This window comes from Penicillium crustosum (assembly GCF_028827405.1).
Source record: "Penicillium crustosum strain IBT 35664 chromosome Unknown utg000003l_segment0_segment0, whole genome shotgun sequence".
Taxonomy (NCBI): Eukaryota; Fungi; Ascomycota; class Eurotiomycetes; order Eurotiales; family Aspergillaceae; genus Penicillium; species Penicillium crustosum.
Genome location: NW_026623124.1, coordinates 569,439 through 588,161, shown reverse-complemented (window position 1 = coordinate 588,161; position 18,723 = coordinate 569,439). Strand labels below are relative to the sequence as shown.

Below are 18,723 nucleotides of genomic sequence, written 5' to 3'. Positions count from 1 at the left end.
AGTTTCATCCTGGCTGGCAGAGATTGCTGTCTAGGTGGTGTGCATAAACAAACAAAGAGAGAAGATGGGTGGTAGATGCTCCTGTGAGGGAGAGATGGTTGTGAGATGAAGCATGAAAACGAGAAAAGGCACGAGGAGGAGAAGAAGAAGAAGAAGAAGAAGAGAAGAGAAAGGGGAGAGGGAGGGAAGAAAGCGAAGCCGTTATATAGTCGTCAGGTGGACCAGAAGGCGGTTGAGAAGGCGGTTGACGTTGACCAGGCACGAGGTTTGAAACTGCCTTGTGCTATCACTTAATGTCAGGTATATGCCAGGTATTCAATACCCATACTACTTCCATTGTTATATCATGTTTGAATAAACAGTAACAGTAGTATAGGCATTGCATGTATGGAGCAGCACTTCGCATAGCGAAAGAGGGATAAAGACCCTTCATAATATCATGCAATGGAACACGCATTGATTGAAGTTCGCATAGAACAGTATTCCTATTGACTCCATGTGTGAAAGGCTTTGATTGAAGTTCGGACAAAGATGTAGCATTGTGGACTTCACAGATATATGAACTGCATTCCAGGTAGAACAGTATTCGTGCTAAATTTGGTTAGTATAAGACGTATCCATTGCTTTAAACAGAGTCATACATTCACCTGTTAGCTTCATGTAGTAAAAAGTGTTGAACAAGGTTCGCATGGCATGTTTTTTTTAAGGTTTCAGACTGTGTAAGAGTATCGATTGGAGTCATCATACAAAAAAGTACACTTCTCAACTTCTACAGCAAAATACGTAGAAGTCGAAGTTCATGTAGAACGTATACCTGTCAATTTTGATTAGTGAAGGACGTATCAATTGCAATTTAAATAAGAGGTTGTACCTTTATTAACTTCATGTAGTAGAAATTGAACGAAGTGCACATAAAGTATGTTTGTCGATTGAAGTTCGTATACAACAGTATAATTGTCAGCCCCACAGAGTAAAAAGTGTATTGGTTGAAGCTCGCATAAAAGATACATGTCGGCTTCATGTCAAGACTGAACTGAAACAAATGAATGAGGTAGGTAAGTATAAGTTGAAAAGCATCACCGCAGCCAGTTCGATCTTATAAAACCGATTCATTCTCATCCTGCGCATTTTCGACATTCTTGGGGTTGCAGGTTTCCTTCGTAGCCTCCTTACCGTTAGGTTGCGCTTTTGGGGTCTCCTGACTGGCCTCTTTCTGAGTCTCCTTCTTGCTCTGGACTTTCTCACTCGGACTTGCCCCAGGTTTGAATGGGGTCAAGTTCTTGGGCTCGCTTGATCCTGAAATATCACGGGTGCTCGCTTGTGAAATTTCTCTGAGCGTGGATGCACGGCGGCTTCGAGTCTTGTAGCCTGCATATCGAGCTTCGGCTGCGGAAGAAGGCTTTGAGGCAGATGTTGCACTAGCAGAAGTGGAGGGAGTATTAGAGGGTGCGCGAGTACCCGCTGGAGGCGCTTTCGTTGGAGTTAGAGCTTGAATCAACTCATTGTATTGCTCATCGTCAAGGCATGAATTGATACTAGGTTGCTTGCTGTGTTCGTAGCTCATCCCAGTCATGCTAGATGAAATGGCCCGGCTGCTGGTTGATCCCGTAGAAACATAATCTGGCATTGGGACATCCTCGCGGGAGGATCTAGCACCACGCTGTCGCCAGGCTCTATCATCAACGAAGGCTTCGATGGCAGGTTCCACAATGTATGCATCCTGCGGGTCCCATCGAGGTTCTTGGGGATAGCCATTCCATTGTGTGGAAGGAATTGGGAAGCCACGGTTAGGAGTCCAAGCATTGTAAGTTGATGAAGCACTGCCGCTGTAAGTAGCTGCATTGCTGCTAGACTGGCTGCTCGTGTTAGCCGTGATTGTAATTCGATGTTCGGGTCTGCCAGGCTTGCTTGGTGAATGCCCATGAGCGCCATCGCCAACTACCTTGGAGGTACCATATCTCGCTGCCGACCCATACCGGGATGCATTCGGAATAGCAAGCCACATGTTGGGATTAGGCCAAGCAATGTCAGAGAATTCCAGCACATCTAGTGGTGCATGTTGGAAAGAAAAAGCAATGACATGCTTGTATCGTTCGAATGGGGGTGAGCGATTGGGGCGAGAGAAACCTTCTGCAATGACAACCTTGATTCTACCCTGAGAATCCCCAGCATCCCAATGTTTCTGCTGCAGTATCTCAAAATGAAATGGAGGGAATCGAAGGGTGTCTTGGTTTCCATCTCGGTCAAGATCTGCTTCAACCGTGAGAACTTGGAATCAAAGGAAGAGAAGAGGAGTTGCATACTAGAGCTCAGATCTGCCAAATGAGGGTCAGTAGCTATTCAATAAAAAGCAAGACAGGGGAATGAAAGATGAATCCAAGCGAAGGGAAATTTCTAGAAGCTTGAAAGTACGTTCCGACGACGTAAGCGACGATGTAAACGCGCGCAACTTACCCATAATCTGTGGCCAAGTAGTTCTCTGTCCATAGATACTGCCCCTGAAAGAAATCAGCTCAATCTGATCATCAGAGTGCATACACCGTAAAATACTCACGCAGCAAAAACCCCATCAATAAAGATCCGAACCTCAAAGAGTAAAACATCCTCTGGTTCCATGTTGGACTCGATCTGGACACTGGGATGTGGCCTCTCCCAACTATGAACTGAGACCTGAAACGGACTGTCTTTGGGCAGACTCGGAATGAATGTTGTGAGAACTGGCAACTGGTTAAAAACGCCTTGCTCGGGATGGTGTGTATGATGGCCAAGGAAGACTGCATTGTGTAGATAGGGCGAGTCTTTATCCTTGGTCACAAAGCATTGTGTCTTGAACTCTTGGATAGGAACCTTCGAGCCTTCAGGGAAAAGAAGGACATCCCAGTTTCTGTAGCGCATGGTGTCATGGGTAAAAAAAAGGATGAAGGATGGATTGCTCATGACGAATATGGTCGAAGCTGGTCGAAGCTGGGTATACACAAAATGGAAGTCGTGTGGGCGGTATACAGCAACAGAGTCGTTGTTGCCAAAAATGATATCCAAGTATCCAAGTATCCGAATAACATCGAAAATAGTAGGAGGTATATCTATATGCCTATCGATAGACTATCGATAGGAAGTAGATGTGAGTACATATGGACATAGTTATGTATACAATTCAATACAATTGTTCACTTTTTCTCATGCGGTGAATACTAGCCCTAAGGACTGTAGCTATATAAGCACACAAGGAAGTAAAGAGATGAAGGGATGGACATTCCAGTGTCTAGGAAATAAGAGGTTTACAATGGCCCAGAAGAATTGTCTCTGGACCAGTTCAGGTGAAATCTTAGCCCTAACCCAGTAGACTTTTAAGACATCATATAGCAGACAGGAGACAACAGAAAACAGACAACAGACAGAAATACACCAAACTAACCACCAGGGACCAACTACCTGAACAACCAGATATGCTGGAGTCCATTGAAGCCTCCACCTATTGGACCAGCCATAGGGGCAATGTTTATATAGGTAGATCCAGAAGCAAAGAGCCGACGATACAATACCAGGAGAATGGAGAGCTTGATAGTGCAATGCAAACACCAAACAAGCATACAGGACATTATTGCATACGATCAAAGCAATTTAGAATCGACAAACGCTGAGGCGCACGAAAGAAAGCGTGTTGTACAAGCCGGCATTCAGTCTTCAACAAGGAAGAAACGAGGGTAAAAAAAAAGCACAACGCAAAGATTCTCAAAGCGAACATAATTCAATTTAGCTGCTTGAAGAAAAGAAAAAAAAAGAAAAAAAAGGAACAAAGGAAATAAGGTGGTAACGGTGGGGGGGAAATGGAACTTTTCGCAGAATGCCTGCCCAAGGAGTATAAGGGAAAAAGAAGCGCATGACAATTCGGACTTCCATTACACGCAAACAAAGACCCAGTGGCGGGAAACCCCGTTAGCATCAGGGCAGAGAGACATCGAAAATAAGATAACGAAAAAATAATAAAATACGAAAAGGTCGCAGAGGAGTGTGGGGGAAAAAACGGGGGAAATCAAAAGGAAAGATACATAAGAACAAGACAGATCAGAAAGGGGATAAAGCTCAGATCTTGCTAAGGTAATAGCGCTCACGTAAAAAGGAAATGCGTAGCACAGGAGACAAATGCTCATCAAGAGCTATAGCCTTGGCCAAGAAACCAGGGAACGAATTTGTTACACAATAGAATCATCATTGGAATGACACAAATAACTCCTGCTGGTGCTTTCAATCAAAGGGAAACGCTTACTGGAAGAGTGTGTCAGCCGACCGCCTGCTTCACATTTGATCCGGGATCGGGCTGCCAGGGTGATCGCTCACCTTCATGGGGGCAAACCCGCCATACTGGTGGGCCGGGGGCATGCCCATGGAGGGGTACATGGGAGGCGGCGGGGGAGCAGGGCGGTAGGGGCTGCCGGCGGGGCCGGAGTTGTTCTGGGAGCGGCCCCAGCTCAGGCGCACGCGGGAGTTACCGATGGGGTAGCCCTGCATCTGGTTGATGGCCATCTCGGCGGCGTGGCGCTGCACGAATTGGACGAAACCACAGCCCTTTCCAGGGGGAATCTTAACGTAGGTGATTTCTCCGAAGCCCTGGAAGAAAGAGCGGAGCTCATCCTCGGTAACGTAGCCGGACAGACCACCGACGAAAACAGTGGTGTTGTTGGGGTCGGTGAACTGGTTCATGGGCTGGGGAGCACCGTAGAAAGGCATAGGAGGGCCACCCATGGGAGGGTACATGCCAGCGGGACCGGGCATACCCATGGCAGCAGCACCGTTGCCACCAACACCGGGACCCTTGTTCTTGGGGGTAGCGGTGGAGATACGCATGGGGCGGTTGCCACAGTAGACACCCTGCATCTCGGTGAGAGCACGCTGCTGGTCGTTCTCGTCGGAGAAGCGAACGAAGCCGTAGCCGCGGGACATGCCGCTGATGGGGTCGGTCATGATCTTAGCAGACTTGCAAGAGGGGAAGCGGCTCTGGAAGAGGGAGACGAGGACGTATTCGTTAACCTCAGGGCCGAGGTCACCGACGAAGATGGAGTACTCGGGGCCACGGTCATCACGGCTGGAACAAGGGGGGTCAGTTTAGAGACGGGAGGAAGCGAAACGAAACGGGATTCTCGCTTACCTGCGATCGGCAAGGCCGCCACCGGTAGCCCAGTTGAGCTTGAAGACCCGGTTGGTGTTGGGCATGGGGGTACCGTTCAGAGAAAGGGCCTTGGCAGCGGCGGCAGGCGAAGCGAAATCGACGAAGCAGTATCCAGCATTGCTCCTACTACCCACATTAGAAACAATTTTGGGACATTCCAAATGATAATTACGGTGTCTTACCCAGAGAACTTGTCACGGATCATCTTGACGTTGACCTGCTCACCCATCTGGAACCAGAGGTTGCGGATGAAGTTCTCGTCGATCCAGGGCTCGAGCTCACCCATCCAGAGGGTGGTCTTGCCATCGGCACCCTGCTGGGGGACGGGAGCGGAGTTGGCGTCACCAGGAGGGGGGCCCTGGAACTGAGCGGCGGAGGGGTCGGCCTGGCCGGTCATGGTGGTATCAACGGGAGCCGGGGCGCCAGCGGCGGCGGGGTCCTGCTGAGGGAAGTTTTCGTAGCCGTTGTAAGACATGGTTGCAAGAATCAAAGTCCGGAAAGTCGACGTAAGAATATAAGATGGCTGAGCGACTAGAACTTCGTGGAGTCGTTAAAGAAAGACCGGCGTGAGATCAAGTCGTAACGAAGCCAAGCAAAGAGACGGGCGTGAAAGGCTGGTAAAAGGATATAAATGTTAGATTATATCGATATCGATTGAAATTAAACCAGATCTGCACATGCGCAAGTAAAGCAAGGGAAGTGAGAAGTGAAAAGTGAAAAGTAGACAAAGGCACTCAAATCAAAGCAAGTGAACGAAACGATGCGGAAGAGAGAGGGAAAAAAAGTGGGTAGTCAGCATTTTGCGGGTTCTTCAGGCGCATATATGATTCCGAGCCTCAAAAAGAGGTGCCGGAAATCGCCAAGACCAGTGCTTCGGGCACCATCTAATCTGAATGATGATGGTAGCTATGATTGGAGGGTGGATTGGCCGAAGACGAACAATCCAAAGGCGAAAATCGGATGCGCGAGACGAAAATAGACTTGTTTCCACTTGGGTTGCTAGGCGATCATCATGCGTCGACCGTTTCCGTCGGTTCAATGTCCGAATGCGACCGTCCGCCCTCTCAATCCAGCACAATTTTCGGGAAATCCAGGCACCCTAGATCTGACCGATTCCTCATATTGACGATGATTTTGAGGTTTGAGTGTGTGCGACCGGTAGATAATCGTCCCGAAAGCGCTGGTCAAGGCGAAGGTGTTGGAAGCGTAGGCGAATCACCATAGTAAAATCGTGGAGAACCCTGCAAAGAAGCTCGCGATCTAGGGCTAACGCGCGCTGGGCTGCGCCAGGTGACATATATGGGGGGAGGGCATATTTTATTGAAACGATGAAACATGTAATATGCGACAAAAAAAAGACCACTTACCTAGATGATTCGAGGAAAACCTGGGAAAACACTGGAAATGCGCGAGGCAAAAAAGAGTAATCGGCAACAAGGGAGGAAAAGCAGAACTCCCGATAAACTAAACAGAAAATTGAAACCGAGATCTTCGAACAATAAGAAAAGGGAGGGGAAGGTAGGAGGGGAAAAGAAGAAAATGAAGAATTGGAAATCTCGCGAGATGAAGAGAGAGGGGAAGTGGGAAAACGCATTACGTGAGTCTGTGTATGGTATGTGTATTACAAGGTATGGTATGTTCCGTTCCAGAGTTGAAGTATGTAGTCATTACTAGTTACGGAGTACAACATAGTATATACTATATATTATATTGTATAATAGTAGGTAGAATAGGTTATAAAACTACATATATGTACTTTATGTATATACGTTTTATCAGTATCAATAGTATATAATAACTATCAACTAGTCGTACACTTTTAACCGGTAGTTGCAGAGTGCCTTGCCTCCGCCGATCAGAACTCTTTTCCTTTCTTTGACTCCAAGGCAGGTACGAAGTACTCCGTACAGATGCCAACAATATATAAACCACCTACATAATACTTATACATAACTATCCAAGCTGTCCCCAGATTCCTGTCAATGCTGCATGATATCAGTCATGCGGGGGCTCGCTAGATTCTTCATCGTTCCAGGATCCCGGGAAGCCCGGTAGAATTCAAGACGATACATCATAGCCTCTGACCCGAGGTCTACATTCAAAGTTCTTTTGCCGATGATCGACCCTAGCCTTTTTTTTTAGAGTCAGCTCTTCCGCTTATCCGTATGTTCAAACACACATAGCAAACACGTCGGAAGTGAAAGAGAAAGAAAGAAAAAAAAAGATCTAAACAAAATCCGATCAAATCTCGGTGAAAGACAGACGATCAAGGGGCAGGAAGCCCCAATGCATGAAATCTGCAAGGACCTGTCGCCGTCCTCGCAATGTGACTTGTCAATCGATCAGGTCTGTGTGGGCCTTTCCCGAGGTCATCGTCATATGCTGAGTAAGAGTAAGAGTACGGAGTAGGCGGAGCAAGATCAGGTACCTGTTGGGTACATACAGTTAATGGATCTGATATCTCATTTTATATGTGAAACTAGGGCTATCCATGAATGCATTATCAAGTATATGTAATACATATTATCCGATGGATTATGTCTACATATATCCATACTCCGTAGTAGGACTAGTAATATCATAAATAAGCAACCTGGGAAAGACAACTCTTGCAAACCTTGGAGAACAGACGCCACCGAACCATGGAACCCAACAGCCCCATACGGTAATTATATTTCCACAATACAGCAAGGTCACCCCAGATACCCGTCTAGCTGCAGCCCTGAGCTGAAAGTCCAGCTCCAATCTTCTCGAAGCAAGGTTCTCTAATCCATGTCCTGTAACTGACACGCAAGGATTACTCAACCCGGTCACCCCTCCCTTCGTATTCTACGAATACCTCAACCGCGCACGTCCGGTCATGAAAGAAATATGAAAGAATACCAGAAAAAGACATCAAAGAGAAAGAAAAAAAAAATTTAAAAAAAGGCTCCATCAGAACCATGGCAGACTTCTTATGCGGAGTTCTGCTCTTATTGGCCGGGCTTTGGGGGCCGCTCGTATTGGAATTACTACTTTACCAGCAGAGATTTTCATTCCATTCAAACAACCTGCTTGGCTGATCTCACTTTACGCGGTACGCGACACGGTTTTTTTAAAATATTGAATTACTGTATCCAGTAAATATGGTCCAGTGACATGCTTCCTACTACAACATATAGTTATGTACACTCCATACATTGTATCTTTTATTTTCTATGGAAGGGGTGTGCAAGGGATGATATTCATAACGGATGTTAGGTTTCAGATCCAACCCTCTTGTATGGAAACAAGCTAATCCAACCCTTGCATGGTAAGACACGGATTGGGAGCCTTGTACAGAATGCTTTAGAGTTAATAAGGTATATATAGCCCTAAACAATTCAGATAGACTACAACGTACATAAACCATCCCACTATATCCATAGCTCGGTTCTAATAAGATATAACATTTAACAGTTCTAACTTGGGCATATTCCAATCCAAATACCAAATATACGAACCATGGAAACAAAGCACCTCGTTCCCACCATCGGAAATATCATCCAAAGCACATATATATATCCCCTCCACCTAAGTATCATAACACGGCTACAATCTTATTTGATTTCACATGGCAAAAAAACTAGTCAAAGCATAATCAATTGTACAAAGTATATTGTATATCGCACATCTAAATTATAGCCCCTCGGACATACTACTGGTCATTGCACTCCCCGAGCTGTGCAGCCCCAGGCCACTAGCTGGCCCCGATAGCCCCCACTTTCAGGGCTCACATCCACTTAGTTCACTCCATTCTGACCAAAGAGAGTGCAAGCCCTGTCTGTGACTGATACCTGAATTCGAGGTACGGGCACGCTTACTGTATACTCCATTACTTTGATTACCGATTCCAGAGTCGGCATTTGTTGAGTGAATAATATTCGACTTTTTTTGCCTGGACCCCACTGGCTCTTGTTTTTTATTTTTTGGTCCTGATTTTTTTTCTTCTTTCACGAGCTAGAAGTTTCTAGAAGTAATATCTGGATCCATAAGTAATATTAGTACTATTCACTACGGAGTATCTATTGTACAGTGTGCAAGCTGAAGTGGGACTTTCTTTCTCCAGAACTATGTCACTATTTTGTGTGTGGCCTGAGCGTCTCGTATATTATTGAATGTACACCGACGTAATCGCAAGAGATCTGTTCTAAAAATATCCTCTTCACCATCTATTTATTACTTGGAGCCGCATGGGCAAAACACATAGATCAGGCAACAGGATAGAATATATATACTGAAACAGTTAAACTCATCCACCCCCTCCCTCCTTCGGATCTTGTTTGGTTTGTATACTCTGGGGCCACATAAGCAAACACATACAACATAGACACAACAGCGTAGAGAAAAATATATATATATATATCAATTACAAACAATTAAACTCATCCATCCCAGCCTCCACCTCAGGATCCTGCTCTGCAAGTAACATAAGACTCTTCTCATAAACCCGCGTAGCCTCCAACATCCACGGCTCATCGGCCTCATCACCACTATCCTCGTCCTCGTCATCTCCATTCCCATAACCATTAGCAGCATTACCCCTCTCATTCGACGTCGCCAAACAAGAAAAAACCTGATACCTAGTCCTCTCCGCCAAACTCCGAATCCGCACTTTCTGCGTCTCCGTGACGAGAGACTGGCCCGGCTGTGCGCCAGGCAGAACGGCACCAGTGAGTGGGTGCGTGCTTGTACACAGCGCTGCGAAGACGGAGTCGAACTTGTGGAAGATGTTTAGGGTTGGAGGGGCATCGAAAGGGAAGGCTGGGAGGGAAGTTTGGGTTAGGCCAGCTAGGGTTATGAGGGCTTCGGTTTGGATTGCCGCTGGATGGATTGGTTAGAATATAGAGTATACATGTAACAAGAAAATGAAGGAGAAATAAAAAGATAGTAAAGAAAGGGATATAGTATAAAATAATATAACCCTCTTTTACAGCATGGATGTATAAAATATAAAACTCACGTGTTGCCGACGCCCAAAGCGTATCAATAAGACCCTCCACATCCGCAGCAAGGTCTTTGAAGCTATCGTACCTGCGTTCCGAAGCGGGTGTATCCGGGGCATCCATGCCCATGTCGGATTTCATTTTTCGGTACGTGACTCTCTCTATGCCGGTGCTGATTTGGCCTCGGAGCTGGGTTTCTTCCTCCGAGCCCGAGGGAATGGGTTGGCTTCGCTGTTGAGGGAGTGATAGAGTTGGTGTCCATTCTGGTTGCGGATTTGAGCGGATGGTTATCGGGATTTCTATGTCTTCCCTGTTTCTGGATCTGGTTGGGAGGGAGATTGGGACATCCTCAAACTCGACGTCGGAGTCGGAGTCGGTTTCTTGGTCGTTTTGGATTAAGGCGGGAGACATCTTGGGTTTTGCCTCTCTCTTTTGATATGAATAGAACGGGTCGATTCCAATGATCACGATTCTCAATCTTGTTGAAGTTTTTATAGATAGAGGAGCAAAAAAATACCGAAAGAGGTGTAGTATGCCAGTGGGATAGGGCTGTTTCTTGCTGGATATATCGTGTGAAGCTTGCGTTTCAGCCTGGGCTTGGAGAATGCGATTTAACCGAGAGTAGTATCACATGATACAACTAACTGTAGCCCTTGATCTCTGATGTTTTCAAATTGTTTTATACTTTGACAGAGATATCAATCCCATCCGTAGTAAGATGTACGGTTTCTCCAGAGGTGGGATGTAACGCCAAGCGTTGGTCTGTGCGGATCCGGAATTGGAGACATCGACAGGTTGGGTTGGCTATGACAACTACAGACAATTGGAACTACATGTATATATAAATAATTGGATCATAAACTATTGATATTGAAATAGCATGTATGTATGTATCTAACCTATTTCGAACCACAATTAGCAGATGCAACACCAAGAAGCACAATAAATCCCAACAAGACAGAAGCTCCAGTTCAGAAAGCGAGAAGATATATAAGCTGGTGTTTGCAGTAATGGCATAACAGCGAGCAAAGCGCGTTTTGCTACTATGGCCCCAGCGTGTTCATCCTCGGAGAGAACATAACAAAAAAAGAAAAGCAAAAGCAAATACTCACATGTACATAGGACACCACCTCGAACCTTTTATCCTGTCATCGAAAAAAAGACACCCAGAACGCCATGCTATCATGCACCAGATTACTCAGGCTGTATAAAATGTCAGCATAACCACTCCCAAAAGACCAACCAAACAAGCAAGAGAAAGAAGAAAAACCTACTCGAATCTTCCCCTTCCGAGCCTTAATCTCCGCCAACTTCTTCTTATCCTCATCAAAGCGCCTAAGCAACTGGTTCTGTCTCTCCTTCCTCTTCTCCCGAGACTGGAACCGATAAAAGTCCTCAAGTCCCTCATTCTTCTTCTTCTGCTTCTCAACAAGCTCCCTCATCTCCTCCTCCCTCGCCACAGAATTCAACTTCGGTCCATGCGAAACAGTAACGAATCCATCCTCATCCGGCACAGCAAGACGCTTGTGATCCTCGCGCTTGCGCGCCTCAGATACCTGAGTGAACGTAGTCATGAACTCATTCACCGCCCGCAGCAACGTCCCGCGATCGGGGTACTGCATGCGCTCGTGCGCGATGTACCGGTTCAGTCCGAGGACGGGGATACGGTCTGTTGGCAGGCTGTCACCCCAGACGATGGTGGTGCCGCGCTTGGCGGCCTTGGTGGCGGCTTTCAGACTGGATTCCATGCTGGGCTTGTCGGCGAAGATGACGACTGCGTGGGCGCCGCTCTTTTGCAGTTTGCGGTCCCAGGTTGAGGGGAGGGTGATGTCGTCAAGGTAGCGTTCGAAGTCATCGGCGGTTACGCGCTTGCGCTTCTTTTTGGATTGGGTTAGGTTGGTTTCTGTGGTTGTTGCCGCTGCGCGCTTTTTGGTCTGCACATCTTCGAATTGGACTTTTTCTACGCGGCCTGCGGCAAGTTGTGTGCCGAAGAGGTGGCGGAGGTGGGCTTCTGTTGTGTCGATTGGGACATTCACGATGAAGAGGGAGCGGGTGGAATCTGGGTCTGGGATTCGGGGCTCGTGTGGTCGCATGTAGAGGTAGTGTGTTGCGGGTTTGGGGAAGAGGGGGGTTGTTGGGAGCTGGACGGGTAGGGTGGTGTACCCTTCCACCTTCACGGATTCGACCTTCATTTTGAATGGAGGTTTGATTGCCGGATTGTTGCGTTGATTGAGCTGAACTTTTTCTGCAGATTTGCTCTTGGCACAGAGTTTTGCCGGGGTGTCAGAGCGGCGGCGAAGGCGGTGAACCTCATAGTTAGGGCTTCGACTACATCGACATGAACATAACTTGAACTCTTTGCTATTCTAACCTATTATCTATGATATAAATTGACTAATGGTATAATATCATCACGGCGTCAAACCTGATACATCATGGAGATCGTGACCCCAGAGAATTTCCCTTAAAATCGATAAATCGTCTTGACCATACCCCCTTCAGGCCTTCTCAGGATCATTGATCCCACCATTGGTAATAACATAGATTGCTTCACGCTCAGCGCAGTCTTATATGGAATTAGAAAAGTGACAAACGCCAAAATATATCGAAGTACTCACCAGGAGAATCCTGGATCTTCGCAACTCGCTCATCACCACGACCTTTCCGAAGAAGCACGCGAGTAGTGGACGCGTGAGCGAGAACATGGCCACCAACGGGCTTGCGACCATCAGCTCCAGCAAAAAGAGCATTAGCACCGGGGTCACTCTGGACCTGGTTTGTCTAAATCGAAGCGTGAGCCACAACACCTCGAAACACATAAGCTCGCACTCACCATCAAGACACAAACATTGAACTCTGCAAGTCAAACTAATTTAGCCAACAGACACCAAAGAAAAAACACAAAACTAAAACCTCACCTTCGGCCATATGCGCCAGTTTCATCAAAAACTGATTCAACTTCTGCTGCCGATCCGCCAACTCCCCACGTCCACAATAATCAACCCGGAAACAGTTCATGATACTATCAATAACAAGCAACCGATACTCGCCACTGGCGAAAGCCTGAGAAAGCGTATTCAGTAGCTCGAGCTGGTGCTCGCTGTTCAGTGCGCGCGCATAGGAAATATTCTCCTGCGCAGTATCCGGATCCATACCAAACCGCTCGGCGATTTGGGCAATGCGCTCGGGTCGGAACGTGCCCTCTGTGTCGATGTAGGCGACTCTACCGGCTGCTCCGCCGGATTCTTTGGGTAGTTGGGCGATTACGGACATCGTGTGTGAGAGTTGTGTTTTGCCGCATCGGAATTCTCCGAAGACTTCGCTAATGCTCATGCTTTGGAAGCCGCTGATATGGTGTTAGATGGGGGTTGGCCGGGGTTTTAGCTTTGGGAATGGGTGTTATTGTACCCACCCATTGAGGATTGAATCAAATTGCTTGCTGCCGGTTGAGATACGGACGACTTTCTTGCGTTGGTGGTGGAGTTCCATTGCTGTGATGAAACCGGAGGCTGTGGGGAGACATTTTTGAATTGCTTCTTTGACCTTTTCGACTTTGACCTCGCTGAAACCTTTTATTTTCAAGAGGGTCTTGCGGGTGGCGCCGTGGACGGACTGGATGAATGGTTAGGTTGGGGATGGCATGGGCTTGGAAGATGCTTGGGGGTAAGGTGGTTAGGGTTGAGGCACTAACAGCAACAGTGTAGAAGCCATTGGCCTTTAGCTTGGTGATGTCGGCTGCTCCAATGCCATGGGCTTGGATGCCATCGATGTCTAGAATGAAGTTCTGCAATTGTAGATAATCCACTGGTTAGATTGACACCTCGAGGTTATGCATGAGGATGAAGTTTATTGTACCTCGTCATCGTCGAATCCATCACTTCCTACTGAGCCTGGCATCTTGATGAGATCAATTAGAGACGGCTCTGCTAAGACGTGTGATGGGGGAGAGTGTAGAGTGGACAAGAGATGTGAAGGGAGACTCGACTCAACCTGAGTGATCAAGGTCACGGGTTCGGACTGCTACTAAACACACCGCATCTATACTCTACAAGGACAAGATGATTGAGATATTTCTTTTTTAGATTCTCGAAATGTGTTCTCAGGACTCTTCCCATCTGGAAGTCCTCTTTCTTTCAAGTTGCAACGGTCCCCGAATCCAATTCCACTCAGCTTCCAACATATCCTCTCAATGCCACACTTCATCTCCTCGTTCTCTCCTTGGCCCCATTCAGGAAAACCGCAACCAAGAGTCGATCGAAAACCAAGAAAGATAATCCATGAGAATAGACAACAGACGCCAATTCGTAAGACTTGAAAAAAAGTCAAGTCGAGGACTTCGCGAAAAACAAAACCAAAAAGAACTTTTTCTGTTTGTTCGTCGTATACATGATAGGGTGTCAAAAAAAAAATAAGTAAAAAAAAAGAACAAGTTCCAAAAGGGTGAAACGGGGGAAATCAAAAGCTGTTGTTTTTAAGGTCCAGAACCAGACCCTCCCCAAAATAGAGGTCGTGATTTAAATATGTGCAAAGGAAGAAATGGCGGAGAGAAAGGACCGATCGAGGTATAGGGAAAGTGACCGTAATACAGAATCAAGGAAGAAAAGGAACTCCAGGCATTCCTCCAATTGCAGATGCATAGTGGAGAGACAGGGCCGAACACATTTAAGCGACGGCAGGAGTAGGAGCCGCAGCAGGGACAGTGCTAGCCTCAGTGGTAGTCTCAACAGCGGCGACAGCAGGAGCAGCAGCCACAGCGGGCGCGGCGGCAACGGGGGCAGCCTCGGCAGCAGCAACAGGAGCAGCGGCGCCCTCGTTGGTAGGGCAGTCGCGGGAGATGTGGCCAGCCTGGGCACACTTGTAGCAGACCTTACCGGCGGAGCTGAGGGGACCACCGTTAGGAGCGGTGCAGTCACGGGAGATGTGGCCGAGCTTGCCACAGGCGTAGCACTTCATGGCCTGAGCCTGGCAGTCACGGGCGAAGTGGTTGGGACCACCGCACTTGTAGCAGGTTGCGGCACGGGGGTAACCGCTGAATCCACCACGGAATCCACCCTGGAAGCCACCGCGAGCACCACCGGCACCGCGGCCAGCGGCGGGACCGGTAGGGGGAGCACCGGCTCCGGGAGCAGCGGGGTTGGTGCAGTTGCGCTGGAGTGGAGTTAGTAACTAGTCTGGTCCGAAGGTTCGAGACTGGGCTCGGGGGTTCGGAAACATACAGCAAGGTGGCCGGGCTGGCTGCAGTTGTAGCAGCGGCCGTTGGCACCACCGTTCAGGCGCAGGGTGGGGCAATCAGCCTGGACGTGACCGAGACCCTGGCAGTTGTAGCACTGCTTGGCTAGATGTTGTTAGCAAAGCTGGAATGGCGGGAGTTTGATATAGAGTGATCGCTTACTCTCGGTGGTACGGGGCAGAGGGCAGGCGCTCGACTCGTGGCCTATATGAATAACTTAGAAGCTTGTTTTTGGAGTACTATGACTCAGGATCGAACATACCGGGCTGCTTGCCTATGAAATGAGATGAATTAGCACTCAGTTAAGATAAGAGGATGACCTCTCGGGGAGATATTCACGTACAGTTGTAGCAGAGACGCTCAGTGGAAGAGCAGACCTCTACCGAGGGATTAGTTTGACCCCAGATCTAGCAAGCTCCCAAGCTATACTAACCAGCGTAGTGGCCAATAGTGCCACACTTGTAGCATGCACGACGAGACAACATCATTCTGGCGGTATTCTATCCATCGCAAGTCAGCCCGGTGCCGGGTTTATATGGTTTCGTATAGCTCCGTCGATAAGCAGCGTCTTCCCCTCCATTGCCGGAATTGTCGAAATGTGTAATGAACATACGTCGTCTGGTTTTGTTTTGACTTCAATTCCATTGTGTATCCGACGTTTTCCGAGTTGAGCACAATCGAATTTGCGGATCTCAAAAATTTTCGAGCGAAAGAGGGGAAGACGTAGATCGGCGGGGGAGAGCACGAGCTTGAACGGCGAACGCGAAACGCCATATCTCACTCACCCTCACAGTAACTCTTCTCAAATCCTTGTCAAAGTCTATAGTACCCTCTTTTGGTCAGCTTTTTTTTTTTTGAGAACCCTTGGAGAAAATGAGGCACGTTTCTGACAGCCCACTCAAGAAAAAAGTGGGACGCAGGGAACCACACAGAAAAAAAAGAAAAAGCAAAAACAAAGAACAAAGAACGAAGAATAAAAAAGAAATCGAATTCACTCACACTCAACAACTTCAATAACCTCAACTCCAACTGCGTTTTAATTAAGAGAATGCACAGAAAAGAGGAAAAGTGGAAAAGGAACAAACTCGTCAAACGGCTTTAGCTCCCGGGCTTTTCCGTATTGCGTAAGGCGTTTATTTACTATTTGTATGGTTGTATGGTTGTATATGTTGTATACTCGACTATATAACCAAAGGTAGTAATATAGGTAGGAGATAGGTAGTATGCTATATTTTCGATATTGAATGTTAGGGAATACCTTACCCCTACATTCCTACAGATCCATTCTCCCCAAAAAAGTGCAATGCAATTCATTTCTTCGTTCCAGATCTCCGTGAGATCCGACTGGTTACATCCTAATCTACTCTTCCCGCTCCAGGATGGCCGGTGCCTTAATTTCCCGTCCCTTGAGGAATTCCAGGTTTTCACCGGCCTGTAATGCATGTTAGTTGAGTCAAGATGGGAGAAAGAGGAAAGACACATACGTAGCTGATCAGAGGAGAAACTTCAACACCAACGGCTTCGCCTTCGGTAATAACAATACCACCAGCAGCCTCAACCCACCGTTGACCTTGGGCCATGATGTCTGCACGGCTGGTATCAGGGTCGTCCTCACCAGTACCACGGGCGTTCTTCAAAGGAGAGAACTCGTCGTGACGGTGCACCTCAAGGGTGGCGAACTTCTCCAGCGGGGTCATGGGGAACACGTCGAAGACGAACTGCTCCAGCTTGATACCGTTAGGCTTCTCGGGCTTGACAAGGTTACCAGTCTCGGTATCGACACAGGCAATCTTCTTGCGCGCCACGTGGTGGGGCAGCTGGTGAGCCCAGTTCTCGATCGACTCGAGGAACCGGAAGGAGTAGTAGTGATTGACGATGTTAGCGGCACGGTACTTGAGGACGTCGGGTTGCTTGGGGTCCTTGGCCTCGGCAGTCTCTTTGTCAATCTCAGAGTACTCGACAACATCAGGCTTGCCGTTCTTCAACAAGATCAGGCCCACGGACTCAGTGGCATTGCGCTTGCGCACCACCTTGGTAGCGATGTCGACGTTCTTGGAGGAAGCAAAGCCAATGAAGACCGGGTCGGCGACCTTGACAAGGCAGTTGTCCACTCCGTAGAGGTGGATGTGCTCGATGCCACGGCGGCGCATGTCCTCGCGCACACCGGAGACCACGAGGGCCTGGTAGATGCCTCCGTTTCCATCAGGGGCCACGGCGACCTATAATTCAGGGTCAACAAATCTCTCCCTACATGTTTTTTGAGCTACGCCCGTATACTACATACCTTGCCCTTGGTCTCGAGCAGAATCTTGCCGTCATTGGAGATACAAGGCAGAACACCCTGCTCGAAGATCATAACATTGCTCTTGTCGAGACCGAAGTAGTTGTTCTTCTCAAAGAACTCCTCGGTGGGTTTGCGTGTAGGTCCACTGGTCATGATGTACCAGGGGATGACCACGTTCTGACCACCGATGAGAGACTGCAGCTTGAGAATACGCTGAGCCTGTAATTGGAATAGCGACTTTTCGCTCAACAGACCAATGTCGAAGCAACCCTTGGGAGCAGAGCTGCCGAGTCGGGTGCCCTGTCCACCAGCCATCAAGACCACGGCCACCTTGTTCGCCGCCACCTCCTTCAGGCCAGCTTCGTACCATTTCTGAATATCTGAGGGGTCGGAGTCGAGGATGGAGGCGGAGGCAACTTCAGGGAGGGGCTCGAGGGTCACGGCCCCCTGCTCGGCGGGAGGAGGGTTGAGGGACTTGTCGGCCAGCTCGTTGATCCGAGTGGGGTCAAAGTTGGACAGCTGGTGGAAGAGCTGTGACTTCTCGACGGTGGTCAATTCCTCGACAAAGGCAAAGACATGCCCTTGTCCAGCATCTGTGTATTTCTTCTGTAGTGCTTGGAACTCCTCCACTGAGGGTTCACGGGGAACCTCTGAAGTGGCGGTGCCCTGGATCTTTCCAAGAACATTGGAGACAGCATCTTTGATTACGCTTGCCATTTTGGAGAATATTTTTTGGGATGAGAGAAAATCAGGAGAGATAAATTGGAAGAAAGGAGAAAGAAGAGGAAGGGGAAAAGTAAATAAAAATAAAAAAACGTGGGGTGAAGCTCCAAGCTGATTAAGTACTTCAAGTTACACCTTAAAGTCCACGCCACACGGTACATGTGCTCCAGTTGGCTAATATATCCCAGACTATTACGAACTTAGTGGACATCAGTTTATTTTTAGGGATCTGCAAAGGCGAATGATAGCGAATTGTCCATACAAGAAAGTGGCTAGCGAGCGCCGAGTGAGACCTGCCCACTGCCCAGTGGTATCCCACTAGTCAAAGCGGGGCCTTGGCTTGTTGCTACGGTAA

At 47.9% G+C, this 18,723-nt stretch overlaps 9 protein-coding genes across 9 annotated transcripts; 1 reads left to right on the top strand and 8 right to left on the bottom strand.

Annotated features, from left to right (window-relative positions):
* Positions 1–105: 105 nt before the first annotated feature.
* N7487_007295 (uncharacterized protein) lies at positions 106–294 on the top strand (the record flags this gene model as incomplete). Its single annotated transcript, XM_056875025.1, has 1 exon — positions 106–294. One exon carries the CDS (start codon positions 106–108, stop codon positions 292–294), a length of 189 nt encoding a protein of 62 aa, XP_056727213.1.
* Positions 295–1,096: 802 nt separating this feature from the next.
* On the bottom strand, positions 1,097–2,937 carry N7487_007294 (uncharacterized protein; the record flags this gene model as incomplete). The annotated part of the gene is made up of 4 exons (XM_056875024.1): positions 1,097–2,250; positions 2,304–2,315; positions 2,455–2,498; positions 2,555–2,937. 4 exons carry the CDS (start codon positions 2,935–2,937, stop codon positions 1,097–1,099), a joined length of 1,593 nt encoding a protein of 530 aa, XP_056727212.1.
* A 1,074-nt stretch (positions 2,938–4,011) lies between these two features.
* On the bottom strand, positions 4,012–5,642 carry N7487_007293 (RNA-binding protein; the record flags this gene model as incomplete). Its single annotated transcript, XM_056875023.1, has 3 exons — positions 4,012–5,083; positions 5,147–5,290; positions 5,350–5,642. The coding sequence occupies 3 exons, from the start codon at positions 5,640–5,642 to the stop codon at positions 4,297–4,299; spliced, it is 1,224 nt and encodes a 407-aa protein (XP_056727211.1). The 3' UTR covers positions 4,012–4,296.
* A 75-nt stretch (positions 5,643–5,717) lies between these two features.
* On the bottom strand, positions 5,718–6,761 carry N7487_007292 (uncharacterized protein; the record flags this gene model as incomplete). The annotated part of the gene is made up of 2 exons (XM_056875022.1): positions 5,718–5,781; positions 6,535–6,761. 2 exons carry the CDS (start codon positions 6,759–6,761, stop codon positions 5,718–5,720), a joined length of 291 nt encoding a protein of 96 aa, XP_056727210.1.
* Positions 6,762–9,554: 2,793 nt separating this feature from the next.
* N7487_007291 (general transcription factor IIH subunit TFB6 family) lies at positions 9,555–10,542 on the bottom strand (the record flags this gene model as incomplete). Its single annotated transcript, XM_056875021.1, has 2 exons — positions 9,555–10,009; positions 10,149–10,542. 2 exons carry the CDS (start codon positions 10,540–10,542, stop codon positions 9,555–9,557), a joined length of 849 nt encoding a protein of 282 aa, XP_056727209.1.
* Positions 10,543–11,325: 783 nt separating this feature from the next.
* On the bottom strand, positions 11,326–12,323 carry N7487_007290 (putative ribosomal small subunit assembly protein; the record flags this gene model as incomplete). Its single annotated transcript, XM_056875020.1, has 2 exons — positions 11,326–11,334; positions 11,406–12,323. 2 exons carry the CDS (start codon positions 12,321–12,323, stop codon positions 11,326–11,328), a joined length of 927 nt encoding a protein of 308 aa, XP_056727208.1.
* A 306-nt stretch (positions 12,324–12,629) lies between these two features.
* On the bottom strand, positions 12,630–14,028 carry N7487_007289 (recombinase DMC1; the record flags this gene model as incomplete). Its single annotated transcript, XM_056875019.1, has 7 exons — positions 12,630–12,697; positions 12,750–12,912; positions 12,965–12,987; positions 13,050–13,477; positions 13,544–13,743; positions 13,823–13,915; positions 13,987–14,028. 7 exons carry the CDS (start codon positions 14,026–14,028, stop codon positions 12,630–12,632), a joined length of 1,017 nt encoding a protein of 338 aa, XP_056727207.1.
* Positions 14,029–14,793: 765 nt separating this feature from the next.
* gisB (putative zinc knuckle nucleic acid binding protein) lies at positions 14,794–15,849 on the bottom strand (the record flags this gene model as incomplete). Its single annotated transcript, XM_056875018.1, has 6 exons — positions 14,794–15,279; positions 15,348–15,466; positions 15,524–15,565; positions 15,624–15,635; positions 15,705–15,740; positions 15,795–15,849. The coding sequence occupies 6 exons, from the start codon at positions 15,847–15,849 to the stop codon at positions 14,794–14,796; spliced, it is 750 nt and encodes a 249-aa protein (XP_056727206.1).
* An 872-nt stretch (positions 15,850–16,721) lies between these two features.
* N7487_007287 (UDP-N-acetylglucosamine diphosphorylase) lies at positions 16,722–18,362 on the bottom strand (the record flags this gene model as incomplete). Its single annotated transcript, XM_056875017.1, has 3 exons — positions 16,722–16,793; positions 16,846–17,580; positions 17,646–18,362. The coding sequence occupies 3 exons, from the start codon at positions 18,360–18,362 to the stop codon at positions 16,722–16,724; spliced, it is 1,524 nt and encodes a 507-aa protein (XP_056727205.1).
* Between the last annotated feature and the right edge of the window lie 361 nt (positions 18,363–18,723).